The sequence below is a fragment of the Anoplopoma fimbria genome, chromosome 5 (assembly GCF_027596085.1).
Source record: "Anoplopoma fimbria isolate UVic2021 breed Golden Eagle Sablefish chromosome 5, Afim_UVic_2022, whole genome shotgun sequence".
In the NCBI taxonomy this organism is placed as follows: Eukaryota; Metazoa; Chordata; class Actinopteri; order Perciformes; family Anoplopomatidae; genus Anoplopoma; species Anoplopoma fimbria.
In genome coordinates this window covers 6,281,733-6,306,090 of record NC_072453.1, presented here as the reverse complement: position 1 = coordinate 6,306,090, position 24,358 = coordinate 6,281,733, and the positions used below count along the sequence as shown (strand labels likewise).

General features: G+C 38.6%; 2 protein-coding genes across 2 annotated transcripts; both read left to right on the top strand.

The window, feature by feature from the left end:
• The first annotated feature begins 12 nt into the window (after window positions 1-12).
• kctd5b (potassium channel tetramerization domain containing 5b) lies at window positions 13-13,613 on the top strand. Its single transcript, XM_054599424.1, has 6 exons — window positions 13-570; window positions 6,858-6,966; window positions 7,297-7,388; window positions 7,506-7,601; window positions 10,570-10,695; window positions 13,376-13,613. Exons 1-6 carry the CDS (start codon window positions 349-351, stop codon window positions 13,403-13,405), a joined length of 675 nt encoding a protein of 224 aa, XP_054455399.1. The 5' UTR covers window positions 13-348; the 3' UTR covers window positions 13,406-13,613.
• A 3,835-nt stretch (window positions 13,614-17,448) lies between these two features.
• ube2ib (ubiquitin-conjugating enzyme E2Ib) lies at window positions 17,449-24,217 on the top strand. Its single transcript, XM_054599423.1, has 7 exons — window positions 17,449-17,728; window positions 19,141-19,219; window positions 19,362-19,445; window positions 20,657-20,729; window positions 21,775-21,884; window positions 22,212-22,291; window positions 23,818-24,217. Exons 2-7 carry the CDS (start codon window positions 19,154-19,156, stop codon window positions 23,879-23,881), a joined length of 477 nt encoding a protein of 158 aa, XP_054455398.1. The 5' UTR covers window positions 17,449-17,728; window positions 19,141-19,153; the 3' UTR covers window positions 23,882-24,217.
• The last annotated feature ends 141 nt before the right edge of the window (window positions 24,218-24,358 follow it).

Genomic DNA, 24,358 nt, shown 5'->3' with positions numbered 1-24,358 from the left:
ACTTTAATACACTTTGTATTGCAAACAGCACAAGAGAGAGAGAAAAACCTAAAGCTGGTTGGTTTTGAGTTTATTGTCTATGTTTCAATCACCTCCAGGCTTTCGGTATCAAGAGATCACTGCTCCACATCGAGGCGTCGGTAGATCAAACTAGGGAGCGCCTCTTCTCTCTGGGACAATCTGCACACAAGTGTCTGTCCGCGCCGGTGGAGTGGGCTGGTAGGAGTGGCTGTGGCGCTGGCAGCCTGCTTTGCATGAATCGTGGACTCCCAAGTTAGTGGCTGCAGCGCAGATATTTCCTGTCAGCCGCACACAGCCGAGGCGAGGGCGGAGGAGACGAAGAGAGGGATGGCAGAGAACAACTCCGAGACGAGCAGCTCCGTCCACCGGAGATGTTTGGGCCATTCTCCGGATCAGAGGAGCCCCTCAGCCGGGGTCGGGGCATCCAAATGGATCCGGCTGAACGTCGGCGGGACGTATTTTTTAACCACGAGACAGACGCTGTGCCGAGACCCAAAATCATTTCTGTACAGACTGAGCCAAGCTGACCCGGAGCTAGACTCCGACAAGGTAAATGCTAAGCTAGTCAGCTAGTTAGCACCATAGTTAGGAGCGCATTGGTTAACTCCTTTTTTTTATTTATTTCTCCACTAAATTACTTTTTATTTGCTTTCTGCATTGTTAAGTCATTAGTGTGGCTGGTGACTGTGTGCACCAGCTTGCTTAATTAGATACCCCGCTTTGTGACAGTCAGTGTTTATTAATACTTTGTGCTAACTCAAATTCTAGTGGCTAACTAGCATTAGCACGCTAAGCTAGCTAGATTCCGACAGTCCCCACATGACATACGATATTTCTGCTAGCTTGTGTGTGTGTGGAGCTGGCTGAATTGGTCTTTAAAAATAAAATAAAATAAAAAATAAAAGAAGGTTGCCAGGTATTGTCGTTACCGTAATTTGTTGTTCAAAGTGTTGACTTTGGTTTTAACAGTTTTACAGCTTTTTCAAGTCACAGTATCAAGTCTCCCCAGTGCGTTAGTTGGAAACTTTCCCCATCTGAGAGCTGAGGCCGATGCATCAAACAGAGACAGCAACCAATAGTCTCCATAAATGATACAACTGCTGTTAAATATTCAACTATGAACCTCTTACTATAATATTTAATGTAAACTATTTCACTCATCTTATCAGTCAAAACAAGTGAATCATTTCAGTAAAATGTTAAATTGACTTGCATATTATTCCAATAGCCCAAATCTTGTGCAAATTTCTATTTTACATCATATTGGTACAGAAACTCTTATTAATCTATAGCTCTTTTTTTTTTAGCTCAGCTAGGGACTGTAATGTCCAAGAGCTCTAGTGCTATAATTGACTTGCCAAATGATGTAACGTTACACATATACATTTTTATTGCTTGATCAATTTGTGTTTTTCCCCCTTCCTCTCTCGAGGTAAGTCTGTTCCTTGGCTCTGTTTGCTATGCAGTAATCAGCCTCTGTGCTGGTGGCGAGGCTTCCCTAATGAGCACATAAGTCACTGCCAAGTGGAGTGAGGTGCTGCTGACAACTGAGAGCTGGGGATGAAGTCACTCATCTGCCTGAATGGCCTCAGTGCTCCAGAAGCAGGCTGCTCTCTGTTTGTCCATCTGCCAGTTTTACCAGCAACGTGCGTGTGTGCTTTAAGGCCCCCGGCACTGTCAAATACAATGTTTTACTGTCTGTATACATAGTATAATAGGCTTTGTTTTTGTCGTTGATTTTACTGCCCCATTATTCATTGTTGTCATCTATTTGCACCCCTGCCCTCCTTTCTACTAAGCTGAGACGGCGGCTCATCTCGTATTTTCATGCAAATATCTTAATCTCTACATAATCAGCTTGCTTTTTTGTCAGTTTATCCTCCCATGAGCAATGGATCAGTCCATCTAAATCCTTTGTCTTAAGTGAGTATCAGACTCTCAAGCCATTACTGTACCTCTCTCCTGCAGGCAGGATCATTATAGAAAGCTTCTAGTAAAGAACAGGTTATTGGATATTATTTCACTTGCTTCTGTGTCTAAAACAATTTACATTGACATGATATCATCTAATCAGCGACTGAGCCAAGAAGGCCATCTTTTTTTTTGCATCACACGAATACATGTGAACAGGAAAGCCCAGCAGAGTAACAGATCAGCAAAGAGCTCTGTTTTTGTGCAAATGCAGTATTGTGTTTCCCAGCCAAGGAAGTGAGTGGTTTAGTTCTCAGTCACGCAGGCTGACGTGCTTCAGCAGGACTCTTGAGGAGAACTGCATTATTCATGTTGTTGACTGGAGCCTGTTTTGCACATTGGGGTAGAGCACGGAGAAAGTGCTGTCACGTGCATAGCTATAGCAGCAGAAAGCCTTTTAGAAAGTGTTTCTTTTTAAATAGTTTACCCTAGAATGAACATCCTACTCAGTTTTGTCGTATTAGAGAATTATTGTTCTAACCTGGTTTGTTAGACTTGTGTGAATATTTGATGCTGCAAGATCATAAGCAGGTATTGCAATGGGGCAGCAATCCCTCTGGCAGACTCCTGCTTTCATACTGCTCAGCTCAAGACCACTCAAGTAGAGACCCAGCTTTCAGAGCTGCATCAATTTTTCAAGCACCCCATCACAAAGGGTTCTTGTTCCTTCCACATCTTAATCTTTTCATATTTATATCCATTTGATGCCCGAAGAAGTTCTCTCTGCGGCATGTGTAAGAGAAAAATATGGCCGCATTTAATGCCGTATTCAGCTGGTATGTCATGCCTGAGCACACCATGGGAGGTGATGTAAATATTTAACAGTGATATCGCGGTCTCCTCCTGCTCTGTCTTCTTGCAGTGAGTGCTCAAGAGGACAGTGCAGAGGACTATTGGCAAATCAGGTGCGACTGATGGTCCTATTGGCTTTATTGGTAAAAAGCAACTTTATCAACAAAAGCCACCTACAATTGATCATAGCCTTGTGTTGCAATAAATTGAAATGTTGTCATTTGGAATTTGATTACCGACCAAAGGCAGTCGTCAATGAGACCAATCGTTTCACTTCCAGCTCCTTTTTTTTCTATTGCAATACACATTTCTCGTTCGGCCAGGAGAAAGCTCCGGGTTGCAGTGATTTCCTGGTTTGCCTGCTTAGTCATGGAGCTTCTTAACTGCCTCACATTATAACAGCAAGGCTTTTAGGTGACTTTAAAAGGAGCTGTTTATTTACTGTCTGTAGCTCTGCTCCGTCATTATTGTTCTGCAAAAGGCACAAAGGGTGTTGCCTTGAAGAGTTAGAAATGGTGGAAAGGCGAGATGCACTTCCCAGCGTTCATGAGAGGTTTAACTCGTGTAAATGCACAGTGTTAAATATCTTGAAATATGAGAGAGTTTCACATAATGTAGCCTTGATGTGATGTGTGTATTATTTAAAAGATGAAGGCCTATTTGAGTATGCCATTACTACTTGTACTCCAGAGGGACTCCTGGCTCCTACTCTACAAGGATTATGCTTCCACTTGGCTAAGTAGCTACAGTCATGTGATTCAGTAGATCTACTGCAACATCTTTAAGTGGTGTTTCTGCAGTATGCTTGTACTCCAGCTTGACTGCAGTGAAGGCTGAGCAGCGTTTGATAACCTTTTCATTCTCTTTATTACTGGTCTGAACAAATTGGAATGACTTCCCTGCTGTTGCTATTTCTCTTTGATATTTACTGGTAACCACCATCTGGTGGATTACTTAAATGAAATTTAGCAGTAAATATACCCACACCTATCAGGCTTGAATGGGTGAATTGTGCCATGCAAAGGTTTGGTGTAAACCCATTGTTGTACTCACAAGCAAACATGCAGTGACGCATTCATTTTGTTGAATTAAGAATTGAAGTTCAGTATTATTGTGTCTGCAAAAAGCCTTATTGGACATCACATGCTTGAAGGGTGGGTCACCATGGTATTTCCTGTGGGAGGATATGTAATGTGTGTAGAAGAAGAATGATAAGGTTCCACTCAAAGCCCACCCTTCTAATTTGCTTCTGTTTACCATCATTTTAAATTATCTTAAGTTTGAATCCAGTCATAGTTAGGCCTGCTTTTACTTAGCTCTGGTTACTGTATGTGCGGAAGGCTTTGCACGTTCAATATTTTTACAACACCAAACCACAGAACACTATGAAGCATGCCTGACTTAAAGTGAACAACCCTATTACTGGGGTTGCGTGTGACCTTAGCACTTAACACAGTGTATTTGTTGATATCATCTGTTGTTTTTGGTTTAAGCTGTTGGCTATTTTTATTTAATTTATAAATCTCTTTATTTTTTGAATGAAGATTAAGTGTTTTTTTGAGATAGAAGGGTTTTGCTTTTCAATTAAACCTTGATATTCATAGTTTTGTTAATCATCACGATCATATCATAAAACAGAGATGCTTAACTTTCTCAGACTGAGCATCAAGCCTTCCTCCTATTCCCTCACAGTCCTCCAGCTCTCTGCTTGTTGTCAAGTGCTCCCCAGCCTGGGCCCCCAGAGACACAGCCTTTTGTTTTTCATTAAAGACACTGTCCCCTTTGTATACAAGGGGCCCGATATCTGAGCCCCCATAATTTTTTCTGAACTGGGTCACTGTCCCCTACGTCCCCCATAGATGCATGTGCACCCTGAGCAACAACGACAGGCCTGTCAGCACAACAGGCCAGGGGGCAGAAGGTTGACTGAAGTGGAGAGTACATATATTGTTTCTTTGAGTGTTTGATCAGTGGGAGTGTTTTGAGGCCATTTTCAAAAGTTTATTTGTAAAATGCAATCAGCCTTTTTTCACAGCAGACATTTTGACTTATCATAGCAGGATGGGCGCAGGTGTTGCTAATAACATTAACACTGGCTCTGTTATTCAAATGTCCCGGTATGACCGAAGGGAATTGATAGGAGAGCCTTAACCACTGGGCTATTGGAATTCTCCCTGAATGTAGATTATACCATTTTATTAGCCAAATGTTATGCTAAACCCATATCATACATGGAAACTTATTTTTATTAAGCATTCTCTTTTTTTTTTTTTCAAGCACATTGTAATATTTTCTGCCTGGGCCTCGACAAGTTCTTGTAATAGCAGTGGTTTCCCAAACTTTCCCTTCACAGAGCCTTTCCAGTGGAAGCAGGATGAAGGGGAAAATGGGAAATGAATCTAAAGTTGAATAGACCTTTCGTCAAACAGACATAGTGACTTGTCAAATGCAGGATTAAGCAGTAATATCAGTAATTTGTGGAATGGAGCCATCCTTAATGTTTTAATTTACCAGTCCAAATTCCTGCTAGGAACAAAGTAAATGGATCTCATTAATTTGGTAATAATACAAATGGTGCTCTGATGCTGGCAAAGCTATTATCAGCTTTGATATATATATATATATATATATATATATATATATATATATATATATATATATATTCTCAAAGCAAAACCATATGTTCAGTACAAGATTAACTGTTGATAGGATTTAAAAGAAAAACGTGATACTAGAGGCTAACAGTAGAAACTTAACCTTCTATGTTAAAATCAACCATTACGTACAGTGCGGTTCGAATGTGGAGAGCTGTGCAGCTTTCGTCTTGTCCTGTTTCCTTAAGCACAGCCTACCCATGCTTGTGCTTAAACTTAAGTGTCTATGGAAGTGTAAGGAACTGACACAGGGCATAAGACCAGAATAGAGCTCCATTAGGCTCCAGTTGGATATTTATGCATTGGAAAGGAGGTCAACCAGCCAGGAGGGTTCAGATTCATTACAAAAGAAAATGCACTGGGACCTTTTCTCATTATTGAAAAGACTAATGGGTTTTGAGAACTCATCTCTGAGCTTGTGAGGATGAGGTAACTATGACTAATCACATGTTCATCAGTGTAGTTGTGTCTGTTTGAGTTTGGTCATGGCCTGCAGTGTATGACAATTTTGCACTGACCATCAGTGTGGCTAATTTGCCATGATTGCTCCTGAAGCCATAGTACTTGACCTGATGCAAAGTCAAACATCCTTTAGCATTCAAGGATTAGCACAACATTTGCTTAAGGCCCGTCCTCCCTGCATGGAGTGCTTTAGTAAATATGAAGCACTTTTGACTCACTAATGTCACATTGTATTTAACAACTTTTTGTGTTTACCTTGTGTTTGCTGCAGTAGCTATACAGCAGTTCAATCCGACTCATATTATGTGTTTGGCCGACTATGTAGCAGACCAAAGTTGACGAGGCTAATTGTTGGTTGAAAGCCAATGTGCTTCCTCCTGGTCCCTGTGGTGGATTCAGCTCGCTGTTCCAAATCTTTTTATGTTCTGCTCTAATTGTTTTAGCCGCCTCTTTCCCCCATGAGACAAAGGCGGTCTAATCACAGTACCTACAGAAATAGGGGAATACCCAGTAGTTGTGATGAAATCTGGATCAAACCCAAGGCCTGTGGGAATAGTGAAGTGATATCCCAAAGCTGTCGCACTTGTGTGCGCATATACTCTCAACCCCTGTAGAGATTATCAGCAGAGGAGCTGACCTCATAATTCTCATCCCTCGAGTTTTGTTCGCTGATGCACAGTGTTGTTTTTCCCCCTCACATGTTATGCTTCGATAAAGATATACGCCTGCTCATTGTCACTTTTTTAAAAAAGGATTTTTTCAGACTGGAGGATATTAAATCATTTTAATCTTTGTCTGTACATTGTGTTCCCTGTATTGGATGCTTAGAATTAAAATGACTATCAATGGTTCTCTTAAGTGTAGCTTAATGTTGAATTGTTTCTTAAAATCGAAAACTCTTGACATGTATTCAATGTTATTCTATTAATTTCATCCTATTTATTCTCTGCATTTCAGGATGAAACTGGTGCCTATCTCATAGACAGAGACCCAACATACTTTGGGCCAGTGCTTAACTACTTGAGACACGGAAAGCTGGTGCTCAACAGGGACTTGGCAGAGGAAGGTAATGTCTCTGTAAAATATAAGATGAACTGTATTCCAAATCAAATACAGTTGTTTGTTGCACAATAAAAAGAAATGGTAACAAACTGTGTTGTCATTATTTTAGTCATTATTGTTGATTGATTGTTACACGGCCATGATTGCGAAAAATAAAGGCAACTACTTATCTGTCCACCACATCTCTGTTTTGAAATACCACAAGTGCAAAAAAAAAAAATTCTCACACACTGCTCTTGCATCACTGCATAGCCTTAAAGAAGATGCTCCTTTTAGGTAGTAGAAGGATATGTCGACCATAAAAGCTGAAGTGTTTATTTCTTAACTGTTTTAGGTGTGTTAGAAGAGGCCGAATTCTACAACATCACATCATTAATAAAGCTCATCAAGGACAAGATCAGAGATCGCGACTGTAAAACATCACAGGTACATGGAGTTTCATTTAAATAATTTTTTCTCCATGAATATGATTCTTGCTCCATTCATTTTGTGTTATTTCTGCCTTTGGATCCCATTTCTCTCATGTGTTTGTCCCCCTCTCAGGTTCCAGTGAAGCATGTTTACCGTGTGCTGCAGTGCCAGGAGGAGGAGCTGACACAGATGGTGTCCACCATGTCCGATGGCTGGAAGTTTGAACAGGTAAATCTCTTCCTGCAGGGTTTACAGCAGCAATCCTCCTTTCATGTGCTTCACCCACCCCGCTATGCTCACATTGACCCAGAAAGTCCAATCCTCAATATTGGAAATTGGCTAAAAAGCCAAACAGCAAATCACATCTTTCTCAATGTCCACATACATGATCCGGGCATCCCTTCTGTGCTCTGATTGGTCGTTGCAGCTTGTCAGTATAGGTTACGGGCGGGCCCACCAGTCAGAGTTTCTGCTGATTGTGTCAAGGGAGGTGAAGGGAGAGGAGCCTGCTTTGCCAAACAACAGCGGAGAGGTGTGTCTAACAAATTTCTGTCCACGGGCTGGTCACTGCATGGTCCCCATGTTGTCCATACACACCCCGTTGGCCATCGTTTGTCCCAAGTAGACACATAGCTGTCATTTTTTGAGTTGATTCATTTCGATGTTCATTTGTACTTCTTGCTCACCAGTGAAGCTAAGAGACCATGACACCTCTTGTCTGTGAATTTCTTTTTTTTAAATTTTACTATTTTTGTTATTTTATTTTTTATTCATACTGCATTCACAATTTCTAAGCTCGTCAACAGCATTCAGTGCTCTGCTTTCATGTACCCCTTAGCTGTTTTGGGGGCTGTGCTGTGATATAGTGCTGGTTGTTTAGAGGTGAAATGTTGTTTTATCTTCACAGCAGGTAGTCTATCTTGTAATTGATATAGATTACAAACATTAAATGTGAAAAGTCCAAGTTTACATGAGAGTTTGTGTTCAGCTGGAAATGCCAAAGGCTAATATTTCTAATGAGAAACTACACTTTGTGTATTATATGTGAATGAATCCCTCTAAGACAAGGGATCTCTGGATCTCCCATTAGAGCTGAAATCTCTCTAATCTCCTGACACAGGTCAGATGGGAAACTCCTCGTAACACTACTTATGTAAAGCCTAAAGCGCGGCCGTCAGCCCAGGAGAATCTTTTGGGGAGATGAGCTTTATTGACCTTCGGCTGGTTTAGGATTCCATTAATATAAACAATTTGTTGAAGTATATATTTCATCCAGAAAGTCTAAGTCTTTGTTGCTCGTTGACTCTTTAGCAGTATGACAAGTGGAATCCATGGTGCCTAGTTGAGATTATTTGGTCTTTTTTTTTTTTGCTGCGTTGATGCTTAATGTGAGGAAGATTGCTTAACAACAACAAGTCTCTGGCAGCAGTGGCTAATGAGGCGATGCATGTCTGAACACGCACACTTGGGTACAGGAGGTATACATGTAGCCTGCAGTGTACACACACTTAACATTCAGCAGTAAAAGCAGTTATTCAGGAACAGGAATTGCTTTGTTTTTTTCTCAAATGTTTTTTCAATGTGTGCACAAGGTTTTGTTTATAAAGATCTTATCGATGTTGTTTCTTTTTAATTATCGTCTTGTGTCCGTTGGTGTATTTTATTCAAACTGACATGACCATGCCCTTATCGTATTTCTAGATACCATGTGTGGGATTTTCTCATGCAAATTATTTTCCTGACAGACACGCATTCAGTGCTCAAAGAAATAAGCCACTTGCTTGTTAGAAACGGTACATCCACTGATGTTGTCAGTTGTTTGAATTTGGTTTCTGCACCCAGTTCTTTCTGACTATTCAAAGTGCTTTGCGCTTCATGACAACATCCACGCACACATTCATACCATTGCCATGCAAGCTGCCAACCTGCCCATCAGGATTTAATCTAAATGCTCATTCACACACCAATTTGAGGTTCAGTATCTTGCCCAAAGATACTTCGACATGCGGACTGGAGGAGCTATCAATATATTCGATCTTACATTTAGTAGACAACCCATTCTAGCTACAGAGCCACAGCTGCCCAAAATAAAATATAAAGTAAACCGAAAATCAAACAAAGCAGATGTTATAACACAGCTCATAGCATCTACTATTGATATTAGTGATCTGAATTAATATGGCAGTCGAAGCATTAAAGAAAATCCAACACATGTTGTCTTAAGTCACAGCGCTAAAACATGGAGCAGGTGTTACTAATGGGAGTGCGCCAATATGTAGTTTGCTCCTTTATTTGCTTTGTAAAAGATACTGTAGTTTTCAAAAGTTGATGGTATCGATTTGTCTCCAACTATTCACTTTAAACAAGCATGGTCCTATCAAGTCAAATCCTTACCCCATTGATTTTCAACCAGCTTGTTTGCTTCCTGTGGTAGAGTCCCTGCACTTGTATTCAATACCTATCTTTTTTTCTGTCTGTGGCCTCTTTGTGCTATTACTTTTATTATTATTACCTTATCTTTGTGGACCACCAATTATTTGGTTTCTGTCTAATTACTTCAGTAACTCAATTTTCTTCTTGATTTTCATCTTCATTTATGTTTTATTTTGATACTCAATGCTGACATTTCTGCAGCTCCTGAAAACGGGTCTTTTTATTGCATTTATACGTGTAATAACTTAACATTCAAATTTCTAATTACCCTTTTAACTCTAGAGATAGTTTTTAGAGCCTCTTTAGTCCATCTTTTCTTGGTGTATTAGTTTAAAATGTTTTAGGTGGGTTGCCCTGTTGGCTAACTGATGTACAATGAAATTGTGTGTCCACGACATTCTGGGTTTACACCTCACTGAGGGCCTTTGTGTCACCCCCACTGTATCTCATATTATATGGTGTTACTAATGTAGGCAAAAATGCAAGATAATTCATCCTACAAACAAACTTAAGAGTCAGGGTTAAGTCTAGTCTTTATGAACTATAATGAACTATGTCTAATTAGAGAAGCTCCAAAAAGTATAAATTTGAGTTACATGAACCTGTAGACCCTCTGTGCTCCTTGATTGGTTGTCAACCTCTTTTACATTACTTTAATGTCTCCCGACCTCTGTTTTCCCACCAAGAGTAACCAAGTTTTTGCCTCTACTTCATAAGCCTAAGGCTAATTATTCCTCTGTGCTCTGCTCTCCTGTCTCACTAGCTGGTCAGCATAGGCTCCTCTTACAACTACGGAAACGAAGACCAAGCCGAGTTCCTGTGTGTAGTCTCCAAGGAGCTGCACAATCAATCATACGGGACAAACAGTGAGCCCAGTGAGAAGGCTAAGGTAAGTGTCTGAGTTTGTGGGGAGGCCAGTTGAAAATCCGTTCACGGCAAACATCCGTGAATGATGGCCTGTGCTGAATGTTTTAAATGCATGGCATTTATGAACATGCCACCAGGGAACTTAAAGCACCTCTCTTTTATTGATGAGGAAGCTCTATGAAGGAGAACATTGTGAATATTCAGTCCCTCAGTTAAAAAAAACAGCCTGCCTGAAAAACCACAAGTGATCAGAGAAAAAGAAGTATGAATTAAAGCAAAGCAGACATTCATTTAGAAGTTTTCTAAACTGAACAATGATCTCCTTTTAAGATTAAGGCATGAACAACTTTTATTTTGATGCTGATGACTAGACGACATAAAGTTGTCTTAGACAGAACTCAGCATTTAAACCTATGTCATGTTAGATTTGCCCATTTGTATTGATGCTTTTGATTTATTTTAATAGAAATATTATAAACTACTGGTGCATTTTACAAGCAAATCTAGAAATTAGGGAATAAAATATTGTATTTCTTTATTTTTTTGAACAAAAACAATATTACAAAAATATATTGTCATTAGTAATTTAATTACGTATTCTGAGCTGCCTAGTGTTAGAAAGTTAAACAGTAATAATTCCCTCTCTAATATTTATTTTATATTATAGTGAAATCTTCCCCTTTTTAAAAAATAAACTGTATTTATTCAAGTTTCTCACCAAGATTCAATTTGAACACATTATGATATTCTTACATTTACTAGTTTTACTGAGTAGCCTGAATGCATCATAATGTAACTCAATGCTGTCATCAGACAAGTCTGATTAAGTCAGTAGTTGTTCCTCCACTGCTTGTTTTGGACTAGCAGTTGTTAGAAATTGAAAGCTTTATGTCTTCTTCACTCACACTAAAGAACTGCCACACAAACCTTATGTTGTGTATTTGGCAATCAGCTGAACTTTGCCCGGTTTTGAGCAGTTGCCGATTGATTGGTGCATCTCCAGTCATATCCAAATTTAGTCCTCAAGTTTGAATAATTTCACTTTGCACTATACAATGATTTGATTCTAAAGTCATCTCTCCTTAATTGTAGTAAGCAAATTGTATCTATTTGAAATAAATGGCACAATTTGGAATCAGTTGAGACAAGTGAATTGAGTGTATGGAAGATAGGTGCTTTTCTTTTCATGGTCTTATGTTTTTCAGCTTTTTTTGAGTGCTACTAAATGTAGTTGTTAATGTTTACACCCCCTAAAAATTAATCCATTAGTTATATTTTCCCCCTCGTTTTCCTTTTCAACATTTCACACCTCAATTCATTTTCCATTACATTACAACATGCCTTTCTTGTCTTTTCTGTGCTGTCTGCATGCTGCATGTTGCTCAGAGTGAGGACGAAGAGACGGATTATGAAGTGAATGACTCTGATTAGGGTTGAGCATTTATGATTCACTGGTGAGCGCTCAACTGCTCATAGTCCCCTCAACCAAGCTTCACTAGTTTGTCCCCTCTTTCTTCGCTGTGCCTCCTTGATGCAGTTTACACTACTGAAAACTTTTTTTCACATCTCAAAGATGAGACACTTGAAACCAGAGCATAGTAACTGAAAACAAGTTAAAAAGCAGCTTTGGTCTTCAGTCTACAAGCCAAATATAAATCAAAAGCCAGATGGTTCCTGCTGAGACTGGTTGAATACTTCTTTGCAGATTAAGTTCTTTTTTATTTTTTTAACCAGATGAGAAGAGCTCCATTTGTTTCAGTAGTGTAAATAAGCCCCCTGTAATTATTGCCATGCTCACAGCCTTGTTGGATGGAGGACATGCTGAATCATCAGCTGCAGCAGTTTGACTCATTTTCCCTCATTCAATGACATTTAAAGGGAAGGGAGGGTTACTACACTCACTTTGTCCATTTCATTGTCAAAAACAGTAGTTGTAGGGTTGCTTTCACAGCACTAGTGTAGTCTTCTTTTACTGCAGTAAATGTGGCAATATGTCTTCGGGCATGGCATCTATATCAGCCAACCCTAATCTCCCTTGATTTACACAAAGAAGATATCTGGGATTGTGGACCCTTGAGATTATTTCAATTTATGTGATGGCGATAAAGACCCAAAAGGGAAAATATGTTAAGCAGAAGTGTGATGAAGTGCCGTGATCAAACACACAAAATAAAATGTCCTCTTAAAATGGACTATTATGCTATTATGAATAATTTAGCTGAAAGTTGAAATAAAAGGGTTAAAAACAACGATATTTAAATCTATACTGAACCAGAACTAGGTAATGTTACATTTTAATTCTACTGCTGTTTCCTTCTTAATGCACTCAGTTTGTTTTGGCCTTCATCTCTTCTGCAGTTCAGAATAATTCCGGGGCTGTGGTTAGTTTGGTTGCATGTCTTCCCAGTAGCAAGGAAGCTTTATGGGCTCACCCACAATTGGCTTTAGAACCACGTTCTGCATAGTCTCCAGCATACTGCTTTATTTTCCTCACATGAGCAAGCATTTCCCCTTTTCTCTGCACCCTACGCGGTAAGTTTGCTTCAGCCAGCGCGTAGAGTAAATGTAGGAGTCCCCTGTGTCGGAGAGTTTGCACTGTGGCAGGATTACAGTGGACTGTAAAGAATTGGGTACAAAACTGCTTTCAGAGCATGTGGTACGATGTGTTTTTGTTTATTCTTTCATTTTTTTGGTCTCCGCAGATTCTTCAGGAAAGGGGCTCCCGGATGTGAAGAGGACTTAAGTATTATGAGCTCCAGGTGTTATGATGCTAACATATCATCTTTGTGGAAGAACGTTTGGCACAATGGAGATTTAAAGGAGGAGTGTGCATTTACTTTGTGTTTTCCCTCCTTTTTTTGTTTTTATCTCTCGATGTAAATAAGACTGTTTACTGACAATTTGTGCCTGTACATTTAAACTGGACCTTTTTGTTTTGAATTAGCGGCAAGTTTTTTTCTTTCTTATTGAGACAAAGGAATTGCAATCTACAAATGTTTTACGCTATAGAATATGGCCATCATCATATAAGGCCAATGATTCACTCAGGGTCATCTATTGAGTTCATTCTTAAATCCTCCAAGTCAAGGGTCTGCTAAGGGATCAATCAGTATGATCTTTATCACTCAAAATCATTGTTTAGAAATGTTAAGAAGGGAATTGTGTTTATTTAGCACATGTTAAAGAGTTAGGCTATTAAATGTGAAATTCAACCCAAAAACCAATCGATAAAATGTTTTCGCAAAGATTTCAAACAGTTATACTGAGATTTGTGATCATGAGGATGACAGCTATACAACACCCACATTTTCAGATGCATATGAAACGTTTTACTTTGATTAGAAAATCTTTTTCTGTGGATATTCACTGTCAAAAAAGAAACAAAATATTCTCAGACCAGGATGAAAACTGTGAACCGTGTCAGTGATTTGATACCGTAGGTAAAGGGGCATTAGGTCAATTAATAACTTGCAGAGCTTTTTATTGGTGAGACTAAGTGATCTGTAATAAACAGGACCATAAAAGCCCCATTTTCACATAGACCAAACAAGATGACTTGAGAGAGATCAGAATATCTGCCTTATATGGCCACGATGCTTCTTGTTCTTATTGCTTAAAAAGCAAAATGTGTTGCTAGTGTAGTTACTTGTGGCACCATGTAATCTAGCAACCTTAGTAACACAATTACCCGCAGATGTGCTGTGGGATTAAATAATTGTTTTCAGAAAATCCACTTAAAAGTTTTATTCTTATTATACAGTTAAGTATTAGATACATTACATTACAGTCATTTAGCAGACGCTTTTATCCAAAGCGACTTACAATCAGTAGTATATTACATATCATACACATTTAACGACACATATTTGTTCAAAGTAAGATTTCCGCTGCTCCTGCAAACGTGGACTTTCTAGTCCAAAGAAGTAAATTAATCTCTAAATGTTGTAAAGTATAAATTTATATCACTTTTAGTCTGCCAGACATTTTTCTTAATTCCTCATGTTCATAAGTCTAAAGTTAACTGCCAAAATAGTCAATGGTGTTTTAAAATGTGAATTCTGTTTTACAATATCATTATTTTTTTAACCACAGTTTCCTGTTTCTTGTCGGGACAAACATCCTTGAGACAATGGCGTCTTAAAAAAAAAGGTTTCCCTCTAACTTCTGAGTTTTCCTTCACTAGTTTATCGTGTATGTTTGAGGGAACATCATGTTTGATTAAGATCTTTTTTGAGGGGAAGTATTTGTGGTGTGGGAGGTTTGGGGGCAGGAACTGCTTGAAGGCAGCGGTGAAGGACTTTCTTTTCATATCCAGAGGATTTTGTTTTGATGTAAATAATCCAAATTCAATATTAATATTTAACTCTTAAAAAAACTGCACGTTTTGTACACTGTAGAGAAAACACAACTTGGAACAGAAGTTGTTTATACTGGATCTTTAAAACCTAGATAATTTTGACAATGTTAACTTCTGTTTTGAATTGTTTGTACAGGAGTTAAGATTGAAACATCTGATGCTGAACATGGTGTCTTTCACTGAGAACATGCCTGGAACATGTTTTGATAACCAATAACAAAGCTATACTTGGCTGTCTATGAAGTTGACTGTTACATTTAAAAAAAACAAAAAAACAACCAAATGTATTTTTCCTGCATTTGATAGATTCTTCTAAGCATTTTGACTTGTGTAGATTTCGTACACAGCATTACAAGCACTACAGTGGAAAACAGCACTGTGCACATTGCTTACAAGCCTGTAATGTTGATAATGTAAATACTGCATTTTAGAACACTTTTTTTTTTTTTTTTTTTAATATAGAAAGTTGTTTTCAGGTTTGATGTGTGGTTTTGATAGGTTGAATATTTCATTAACAAATAATCATTTAGTGTTGCCTTTTCCCCCAAAAAACCAAAATCCAATGTCTTATATGTATTGTACACGTTGATCTTAGTGTCAGGGATGAGTTAACTTTTCTTAATGCTGGCACACTTTGTACATATAGACTTCTTAATGACACGCAAACCTCCATTTACTCACATATACACGTATACACTTGATTAAACAATTTTTATATTGTCGCGAAAAAACAAGTATGGATGCATGTTTTTTGATATAGCTATACACACAAACACACACAAGGGCTTTTAAAGTGCAAAATTTGACATCTGCAATGAGGTTCAATCAAAGTAGACTGGATTTCCTGCCAGAGCTAGGCTATGTTTACATTTGCTATAGTATTCTGAAGCCTTCCAATTATGTACTGTCTTGCACTTCCTCACACACACGTTAACATTCGTCTGATTTGTGTGACTGCACCAATGGCAACTAGCACTCCCAACTCCACATGAACTGATATTCACACGGACGTGCTGACTGATGAGTAACTCTATCCACTTCTGACAGCCTGTTGAGCGTTGCAGACAATCATGCTTTCCGCCCTCTCTGATTGCAGTAATGCTCACTTTTAATAGGCTGAACCCACCTGCGTTGGGTCAGAGCAAAGGTTTATTTCGGTCTTTTGAGACCTTTTTTTTTTTTTTTCTGCAATGAGATTTAAAGTGTTTTGCATTTGGTTTGCTTGGTTCAGTTGTAACTTAATTTGATAGACTCTGGTCTGAGGTGTTTAACCCCTCTACTTTAGCAACTACCTTTTTAATGCCCTTCACAAACAGGTCGTCTGGTTGAGCATTTGGCATCGATAATCATTTCATGTGATGGACAAACTTATCAAATCTGTAGCCTAATACTTATAAGTGCCCAGTTTGTTTTGCATTCAAGTCATAAGCCACAGACACTGTAGTGCATGATTGAAGATGATCACACTTGTAATCAGAGGGAATGAATGTGTCATTTTTCCTCAATCTAGCATTTACATCAATGAATAAGGTTCTCATATCACTACATAGATCACTATTCTATATGATCTTATGCAATGTTAAACATGTGCAAACTAAGTATGAGGTTAAGGGGATATATCTATATGGTCTTGCATAGGGTAAACCCAATAAAAATGTTGTCATTCATTCATGTGTGTAGGCTTTTTTTTTTCCCCGGTGTGTTTACCCTGATCTGTGTTTATTAGTAATCATACCAGATTGTACATCACGTAGAATTGTCCTTTCACATGTAGATACTAGAGTAAGAAATTAAGAAATCATGACAACAAATCCTATTTTTGGATGAATAGCGACCCCTTGTGTCTCAAAACAGCTTTCAATAGCTTTAGTTGCCTGGAAACATGCCTGTTTATTTTGTAGACCTATTTGTTTTTTTTAATCGTTTTTTGTTTTTTACAAGGAAGTATAAAACAGTGTTCAAAACTTTGTTTCTGACAAAACAATCATCGAAACTCTCGTAATTTTGCCGGTCTGCTATGTGACTTATCAAACTCAGTAGTTTGGGTTAACGGTGCCTACAGCGGCTTACGGTCCTTAATCAAGGCAAAGATGTTATACAAGAGAAGATAGAAACCCGCCGTGCTTGTTAGAATGGGGCCTCTTGCCTGACATTCATGATGTATGAAAAATTCATTAAACGTTTTATTTAATATGAATATAAACAGATGGCAGCCAGCAGATACTAATATAGCAAACATAATTTGTCTCTCGCGTATTTTCAAAGTTAGAACTTTAGCCTGTTGTTCTTTTCAGAACCGAGTGCGTTCGACAGCGGCACCGCGCATGCGCGTTGAGCAGCAGCCGCAAAGCAAAGATGATCTTCACTAACAAATCGCAGTGGCAATTCTTCAGATTTCAGTCCTGGTTGATTTAGAATTTATATTTGAGTAAAAGCAATGGGATTGTATCAAGTGTTTAGCAGTATGAAGTCCAAAACGCAAGTCGTTTGAAGAAACACACGCAGCCTGCTCTACCTAGGGGTATTTAAGCAAAGCCGGAAGTAAACGACGGATAACTGTTTTGTTTCGCTTCCTCTGTGTCTCTCTTGAGTCGGAGCGGTTGGTTTTTCAGGAGGGAAACTTTACGGGTTTAACGGGATTTGAGCACGATTAATTCATTTCACCTAATTACCAGAGCCAGTGCAGCCACACTGAAAGGTAAGAGCACACCTCAATTAAGGAACATGTTCATTTAGTCGTGTATTATGATATTTTACCCGTTTCAGTTTGCGCCATTTTCGCTAGTTTTGTAATGCACAAATGTGCGCCTTTTAGCCCTGGCGTTCTTTGTCCGTGTTTTTTAATGGGTTGTGATTTGCTCTGTCCCTGTACAATACTCCCCATCACCTATTGCTAACGTGGATTATATATTTATAAGCAGAAAGACAGTTGTGACTTTTCTGTCATCCAACATTTTGTTCAAATCAAGTGTAATTGCGCATTTCTGTGCTGCACCAGGCCGTGTGGAGACGCTAACAGCGCCAGCGCCTGTCGGGAGACAACACGATTCTGGCGCACATGAGTTAGCTCACCAAGCTAACCGGCTAGCTTGCTAATCAAATAGCTTTTTTTGGTGGGGGGGGTGGGGGGGGTCAGGTTGTTGACACTCGTGTTGACAGCAAGTTGAGAGTAAAGCTCCACGAACACGTAGGAAACACCACGTGTGTGGTCTGAGCCTCTGGAGCCCTTAAATCACACCGCAGACCAACATGAAGCAGCAGGAGAGTCGTGTTTTGTAGACCTGTAACGTTATCACCACCAGCTAACCTGGCTAGCCACTTTAGCATAGACATGTCTGTTCAGACGATACTTTAAAACAAAGCATCGTTGCCATAGAGATCGTCCATCATCTCTATTGAAGGTCCTAATTAGAGCTCCTAATTAGCTTTGACGCGGACTGCCAACAGCAAGGTGTACAAACCATGAAGTTAAGATGCTATAAGTGAGGATAGTCACAATCTTTCACACTGACACATGAATAGGTTGAGTGCCATCATTGAATGTAGTTGTTTTAACTGATTTAAAACACTTATTTAGTAAGAAGGAGCTAATTAATTATGCATGTAGGAGGTCCTGGTAACTACATGATCATTGGAGCTCACTACATGGCTAATTGCAGGCTTTCAATTTTCTAATACTGCAATGTTTCTTGTGCTATTTATCACTTAACAGAAGGTGGGAACTAACATGCCACTGTTGGCAATTGTATACACACTCACGTAGTAACCTTAGTCACTGTAGAAAGTGCCAAACCCTTGTGTTTGAAAAGCTCTCCACAACCCAAATGGTTTAGCTTTATTAAATTGTTTGTTTTTTCAGTCCAAAAGACATTTAATATACACTGATGTAAAGCGGAAATAAGCACTAAATCCTTACATCCTCCATTGCTTTTCTGCTTTAAAAATGACTAGAATAATTGAAAAATTGTGTCAATTCTAAAAACTATGTACAATGATACATTTTAAAGGCAATTACCTTCACAAAGTTTATGAATAGTAAATCCCTGGTGCCAAGTCAGAGCTGGTAAGGAATGGTTTCATACAATTGATTGACATTCTCTTTCATTACAGGAGTCCACAAATCATGTCAGGCATTGCATTGAGCCGGCTTGCACAGGAGCGCAAGGCATGGCGGAAAGACCATCCTTTTGTAAGTAATCGTTGGTTTCTTATGTGATGCACCTGTTCTGGCTTCACTGTGGTGGTCTCTCTGAGCTGTCATTCCATTAATTCAAGTCCTCTGGTAAACACTGATATCTTAACTGTTGGCATTATCCTGTTCAATTTTTCAGGGATTTGTAGCTGTACCAACAAAAAATCCAGATGGAACCATGAATCTCATGAATTGGGAATGTGCTATTCCTGGCAAGAAAGGGGTAATGTCTATTATACGTATCTGTTTGCATTTATAACGTGTTTGCTTTACACAACAACCACAACTAAATGAGAGACACAGTGACCTTGAGAGTGAGAGTGTTTATATGGACATGAGTATCCAGGTTATGGTCCAGTTTTTTGAAGTATCCCATTATTTTGTTTGAACACATAAATGCCATGTCTCGATTTCAGAAACTTTGATAAACCCTTATTCCTTTTTTGGGAAACCCAAATATGGCAGCTGGAGTATTCCCAAAGAAACAGGGATATTATTGCATGTATACACCTCATCCTGGTTTCTGAGTGCTACAGAATATCTGCACAGGCGCAGCTTCAGACTTACAAACCGACACAGAAATACAAACAACGGCAGCCCCAAAAGCATCTTCCTTCTGAAGCAAAGAGGAAACTGAGTATTGTCTTTCTGTAATGAAATAGTTGAATATACTTGGTAATTAAGATGGGAAAAGGCATCTAAATGCTGACCTATTCAAGTCTGTAGTGGGCAGCCGCAAGGTACTTTACAATAGTTTTCTGAATTAAAATGCTAGCATCACATGTCCATGTGCAAATAGTCTGCATTAACTGGGATACTAGTATTTATTATGAATGTAGTAAAATAAATAACCTATTTTTCTGTGCTCTTGTAAACATCATATCCTGGATATGATCAAAACTGAGAAAAGGCTACTCATGTAAACACACTTAAAGACATTTCTGTTGAAGGTGTATGGCTTTTAATGTTTTTTTTTCATTGTATTCTGGATTATTGCAGAAAATAAATTATCTGGCAAAAAAAAGTTTATGGTATTCCCATGGGATTGGTTACCTTCTACTACATTTTGTGTCATAAAACAAAACTTTAAATCTATAAAGTCTGTGCTAAACTGAGATCTTATTTCAAGCATAGAACCCAAAACCATTAAAAAACTAAATATTAACTATTAGACAAAGAAAGCATTAGTGCAAAAAATGCAAATTTGTTTCTAGGTTTTAGGACTCAATCCTGCAGCACTTTATTGTGTCAGCATAGGTGGTGAATACTAACAGAGTTTCCCCAAATTTGAGTTGATAATTCTTGGTAACAATAACTAACAGCGATGAGCCTAAAATGTGCTTTTAATATTAATCTTGCAATAATTACAAGGTTTTAAGAGCAATTTTTGGTGGATCATGTGTTAATATGAATCTAATGGTTGTGTCTCCTCAGACTCCGTGGGAAGGAGGCTTGTTCAAACTGCGCATGTTGTTCAAGGATGACTATCCTTCTTCACCTCCAAAATGTGAGTTATTGTGTCCGAGCTGTGCCTACATACTGTTATGCTGTAGCAGATCCTTGTGGAAACCTGCATTATGGAGTCAGTAGATGGAAGTAATGGCCAATACTGCACTGAAAAATGCTTCTTCTAGAATGTAAAGTCAGGTGCACAATACCCTTCAGCGAGCCTCAATATTGTCCCTACCAATGTATCAATTCTGCAAAATCTCTGTAATGGCCGAATAAGACATCCAGTTAACACTTGGCCAAACTGAAATATAAACCCCTTCCAACATGTTGAAGTATCCTTGTAATCAGGAAGAATGTAATTTATAGCTAAGGGCTTACTTTGCTAGGGTCTTCTAAAGGGTTACTATACTAATCTTAAGGTAACTCTGTAGTTCAGGTAGTAACCCATGTTTAAGATTTCTTACTAAAGCTGAGCTTTAGTGCTGCTTGACATCCTGGTTGTGATTGGTTCAAAGCAGCAGTAGATGACACAGGGTTTCTCCCGCACCATCTTTTGTGTTTGAAGTCTTGTTGATGTCTTTTTAAGGCTGTTGAAATGGATCTAAATGCAATGTCATGGTAATTGTTTCCATTCATTGCTGTTCACAAGATATGATTTGGATGTTAACTGGTGGCTCCATCCAGTAGGTGGTTTCACATATACAACCCTTTACTGTTCGTTTAACAGAATTGCACAGTATTTGAGTGTTGAATGATTTGAGTGTTGATAAAGTCATTCTGAACAGGTTCAACATTCGACTGCTTACTGAGTGAAATTAAACATCACATCACCCCTATGGGTTGCAGACAATGCCTGGGCACTGAGATGTACCATTTTTTTCTAATATCAACCTACAGGGGTTGTGTTTTCTGAATGTGACATTATAATAACATTTGGCCATTGCTTGTGTGAGTAACAGAAGCTGCTACCTTTTAGTGGCCATTTCAGTCCGTGTATACTGTGAAAAAGCTCTCTGACATTTGTGGAACTTGTTCATCTTGTATGCCATTTGTATTGGATCTGTAAACATAAGTGCCCCAAACATTTTCTTGTGTTTCAGGTAAATTTGAGCCTCCACTCTTTCACCCAAATGTGTATCCATCAGGCACAGTATGCCTATCTATTCTAGAGGAGGACAAGGACTGGAGACCAGCCATCACAATAAAGCAGGTTTGGATTGACAAGCATACATCATTAACATTATAGGTTTTTCCAAAAGGTCTTTTTAAAAAGTAATTTTTCTCTTTCTTTGGTTTCAGACTGTATCTCTAAATTTCGAATTAAATTAAATCTTAGAATCAATTGGAAAAAAACAAAGCCTATAATTATGTGATTATTTTCAACCCAAACTACCCCAAATAAAAATTAAGACTTCATGCAACTGATCTTAAACTTTAGTGACTAACAATTATTACAAGCAAACTTATAAAGAAATGCAAACAGATATATATTTTGATTTAAAAAAAATAGTGTTTCATTGATTCATTTCTCCTTCAGATCTTATTAGGTATCCAGGAACTCCTAAATGAACCAAATATCCAGGATCCAGCCCAAGCAGAGGCTTACACAATCTACTGGTGAGTGACATTGGATTTCATTTTTTTCAACCGTGACACTAAAATGTGTAAATACTAGATGGTTTGTAAAGTAGCCTTCGTGTCTGAAAAAGGGTAAAGAAATGAGATGCCAATTATTGGTCTTCTACATTGAAGTACTAAAATCTCTTTCGAAGTTAAACCTGCTGAGTTTGACTTACTCTGCATTACCTTAAACAAATTGATGAGAATCAGAATTGGCTTTAATGGCCAAGTAAGTGTGAACACATACTAGGAATTTGCCTTTGTCCATTTCTCTATTGTATACTATGATAAAACAATTCCCATGTTTTAATGGATTATTGCTTTGCCAATACATTTTAACTGACACAAACGGGCCTCTAACAGACCAGAACTGTTTCCCAAAAAATTGATATAGGCATATGGCTAGGCACAAGAAAAGCTGAACATAAACATTTAACTACTATGTCCAGATATCAATATACATATAAGAAAGTGTACATTTTCTTTACCAAATGCAGCACTGCAAAGCTAGAAATTGAACTGTAGGGTGCCACTCTCCCACAGCCTGTGTCAATTCACACCCCAACACTCATCACTCGTTAATGCACTCTCAGCTATAAAGGGCATCTTGGCTGATGTAACATAAAAAAAGCCACCACATCTGTTTAAAGTTGATAGTCTGCCCAGTAAATTCAACTTGGCGGGTCAGACAAACTCTTGAGTGTGGGAGGATCCTCTCCCCTGTGCCGGCCGTCCCTGGCTGGGCGCATTTTCTGTGTGCGCCCGGACTATAGTAGGTCTGCTTGGCATGCCTGGTGGCTCGCAGTTCTGGCATTGAGCTTAACATTCTAGAGTGCCCCACACCTCGCTTCCCGAAGCCTTGATCTTAAGGTCCAGTGTGTTGGATTGAGAACGGTCCATCTGCATAAATGTAATATAATATGAGTATGTTTTCATTAGTGTATAATTAAACTAAGTCTGGTTGTGTTTTGTTTTCGTTAGCTTAGAATGAGCCTTTCATTGCTACATAGCTAGCAAATCCTGTTCCATGGAGTCAGCAATATTTTTATACTGCATATCACAGTATACATCGCAGAAAAAAACAATATAGCTAGGCTGTTTGTTTTCCCCCATATTATACAGCCCTAACTTGAAGAGGCAACCGTGAAGTGTAACTGTATGTGTGTTTGTGTGTTCTAAAGGTCTGGATGTGCGTTATCTGAACTAATACAAAATATTTCACAGCTCATTTTAATCCAAACAAAAGCTTTGTTAGCTTCACATAAAAAATAAAACAATATGGAACCTCTGAATCCTGAAGATTATGTTGTTTTTAACTTGTCCATACGAGATTAAAATGATTTACAGAATCACAACCTGACAAATAGATCTGACCGAGGAGAAGAGGATTCCTGCATTTTTATTGTTGAATTTATTTTTTTATTTTTGTGGTTTGCAAATGCCTGTTATTTCTGATGTGAATTATTGATCAGAGCACCATGATAACTGCTTTTTTTAATTTATTTTTTTTAACCCCTTTCCAGCCAAAACAGAGTAGAATATGAAAAAAGAGTTCGAGCACAAGCCAAAAAATTCTCCCCCTCGTAAGGGCGAAGACTTGCTCCGCTGTGGCAGAAGGAATGGGTTTAACAAGAATCACCTCCCCGCTCAGTCTCTCAATGAATGTGCTCCTCTCACATCAGGACTTGCTTAAAGACTTCTATTTAAACTCCACACATTCTGTGCCATCCGACCTATCATTTTTTTTGTTCTTAATTGCCAGTTGACGCGTAATGCTGGGAGGGGTTGGGTGCTTCAGCACCCTGGTCATTTCTTTTTAAACATTAATTGTCTTATGTGGTAAGGAACACAGCTCGGTACCAGTTTCATCAACTCCATGCAAGCTGGCTGTCATCAATGTTCAAGGAAGAAAATGTTTTGTTTTGTTTTATATTGCTCTTTCACAGGGTCTATTCCTTTTATGTTCCCCCCCTTTATTTTCCATAAATTTAATGTAAAATTAGCTTATTTCATTGTCAGTATTTCAACTGCTGTATAATGAATGGCACTTTTATACTGTTGTAT